Genomic DNA, 2,539 nt, shown 5'->3' on the forward strand with positions numbered 1-2,539 from the left:
TGGGCTCTGATTGGTTGTTTTCGTTCAGGCCCGGTGGATTCTTGCAAATGCCATTAGGAGCACTAGGAGGAGCCAGAGGAACCTGATTGTTTCACAGATTATCTGTCTCATGTTCTACTATCAGGATATAGTGAAAGTTTTAGCAAATATGACAAAAAGTTGTTTTTATAAAAATAACCTACTGTGGCTCTAAATAGATACGAACATATCTGTGATAATATCAGCCAATATCATCCAGGTCAGTGAGTGTAGTGATTTCATTTGCTTATCTCCTTTTTATCTTTACAGAACAGTAAACCAGATTCCCTGCTGAAAATGGAGGAAGAGTGCAAATTTGACAGAACACCGCTGTCAGGCAATAAAGACAAATTCAGCTTTACTATGTCTCACAAGAAGATGCTTGGGTACGTATGGAATGGCTGTGATTGCCATATAAACGTTTCATGAAAACTCTTTGGAGAGGAGAGCATGTTAACCTTCTCATGTGGTGTATTACGATGATTGTAGAGCTATGTGGCTATCAGCACCATATCCATTAGAGCTAATTCAAGGACTTCTCACTGCGAGTGCCTGACTGAGCCTCACATCACCCCCTTATTGTCCTGTGGTTTCCTTTTTCAGCTCCAAGACGCTGAAACCTCAGACCAACTCAAGTGTTTTTGGATCATTACAAAACCTAAAAGAGGACAAAACCAAGCCAGTGAGAGACGAGTATGAGTACGTCTCAGATGAGGGCGAGCTGAAGATTGACGAATTCCCCATCAGGCGGAAAAAGAACACCGTCAAGAGAGATCAGTCCTGTGAGTGTTTGGGACTTATTTCGTGTAGTGTTTCAGTTTATTTAAACAATCAACTAGGGCTGGGTATCAAACCTCAACACTTATTGAGTGTCAACTTAAATGTGTCCTTAGCATTAAGTATCGGAAAGTGTTGAAAATTGCTGTTAAATGCTTGGTTTGATTATTGTTATTCGCTAAATCAGGGACCTTATTTAAGTTAATGTGTATTTTATTTAGGTAAAGCTTTTTTTTAGTACTGATGCATGAGGAATATTTGGGTACATAAAAAAAGGTTAAAAGTAGACTTGTTCTAGACCCATGAATCCTCACATCGCCCATTTGTTCAGTGATTTAAAGGACCAGTATACTAGCATAGAAAACAATTTCCCTTTCGATGCCACGGTAAAAAGAAAACAAAGTCACAGTTGATTTTCTTCCCCATTATGTCATCTGTGCAACCTTGGGTTGAAATTCTGATTGGAGCTCTGTTTTTTTCTTTCATCTTTTCTGCTTCTGTACCTTTGATACTATTGATAATATCGTATAAAACCTACCGAATTGAAGTATCGATACTTTTGGCAACCTTAGGAGAACCTACACTGATCATGAAACAAAAAAACCTAACGCCCTATCTACAGTCAGTGTTTGGTTTGCCTGTTCTGGGCAAAAGTAGAATCATGGCGGTTCAACATAGCGGCCTCCCGCTCTCTCTGTAGATAAAAACAGCTCATTCTAAGGTAACAAAAACGATTCTTATTTTCAGATGATTATACACTAATGAAAACATACCTATGAATAATATATTCCATTACTGACAATAGATCCTCCTCAATGTTACACACTGGACATTTCAGTGGGTCTGCTGTTGTGCTCATTGACGATCAATGTCCCTGGTTGGAAAAACAATTGACCAATCAAAGCTTTGTTGGCAGGATAAGAAATGCGATGTCCTCTTCCCACATTCCTAGCTACAACCATAGAAAAAAAGGAATATGCCCACAAAATGGCAACAAGCATGGATAAGATTGATGAAGCCATGCGAATTTTTGGCTTACAGAAATAACAACCCTACCCCTAACCCAACATTCATTCTTTGGTCATGATGAAAAATTGCTCCCAGCATTAGCTACCACAGCCAGAAGAGAATGGTTGGTTTAGCACAAAACAAAGTAAAGTAAACCCATCACAGAATAGAATGAAATGGCACTTCAGTCAAATTACCAGGCTAGGTTAGAATATGTTTAAATTCACCATATTGTTGGTTTTGTTATGACTAGGCTACCGAAGACCAGGTGTTGTGTTAGCACTGATAACACATATGGACACCCAGCCCTACTAGTTACTATTTTATGAAAAATGATTTTGAACAACTTGTGTTTTAACTCGATGAATTGAATTAATTCATATGTTTCAGTTTTGTCAGATATCAGAGAACCCATTCAGCCCGCCAAGAAACCAAAGTTCCAACCCTTGGTGACCAAGGTACGTATCAAATGACGTCGCCTTTGACTTACCTTCACGATAATCAATAATAATGTTAAGTTGCCAATATTGGAGCAACTGTAATCTGATTATACTTCTGGTACTATATTACTTCATGTACATGAAGAGACTGTTCAGTGACTGCTGCTGTTGTTGCTGTACATCTGTCTCTCTGTCTCTCTGTCTCTCTCTCTCCCCCAACTGGTCGAGACAGACGACCACCCACCTAGAGCCGAAGGGTCTGTCCTAGGTTTCTGCCTTTTAACAGGCAGTTTTTC

The 2,539-nt window shown here is 39.3% G+C and overlaps 1 protein-coding gene across 1 annotated transcript in view; it reads left to right on the forward strand.

Annotated features, from left to right (window-relative positions):
* phf2 (PHD finger protein 2) overlaps nucleotides 1–2,539 on the forward strand; it is a 33,719-nt gene that overhangs the window by 25,004 nt on the left and 6,176 nt on the right. Inside the window, exons 13-15 of the mRNA XM_035661682.1 lie at nucleotides 289–404; nucleotides 622–800; nucleotides 2,194–2,261. Coding sequence (XP_035517575.1) covers nucleotides 289–404; nucleotides 622–800; nucleotides 2,194–2,261 — 363 coding nt within the window. The remainder of the gene's footprint in view (nucleotides 1–288; nucleotides 405–621; nucleotides 801–2,193; nucleotides 2,262–2,539) is intronic.

Source organism: Morone saxatilis, unplaced genomic scaffold (genome assembly GCF_004916995.1).
Source record: "Morone saxatilis isolate NCDOM2014 unplaced genomic scaffold, NCSU_SB_2.0 Contig18, whole genome shotgun sequence".
Lineage (NCBI taxonomy): Eukaryota > Metazoa > Chordata > Actinopteri > Moronidae > Morone > Morone saxatilis.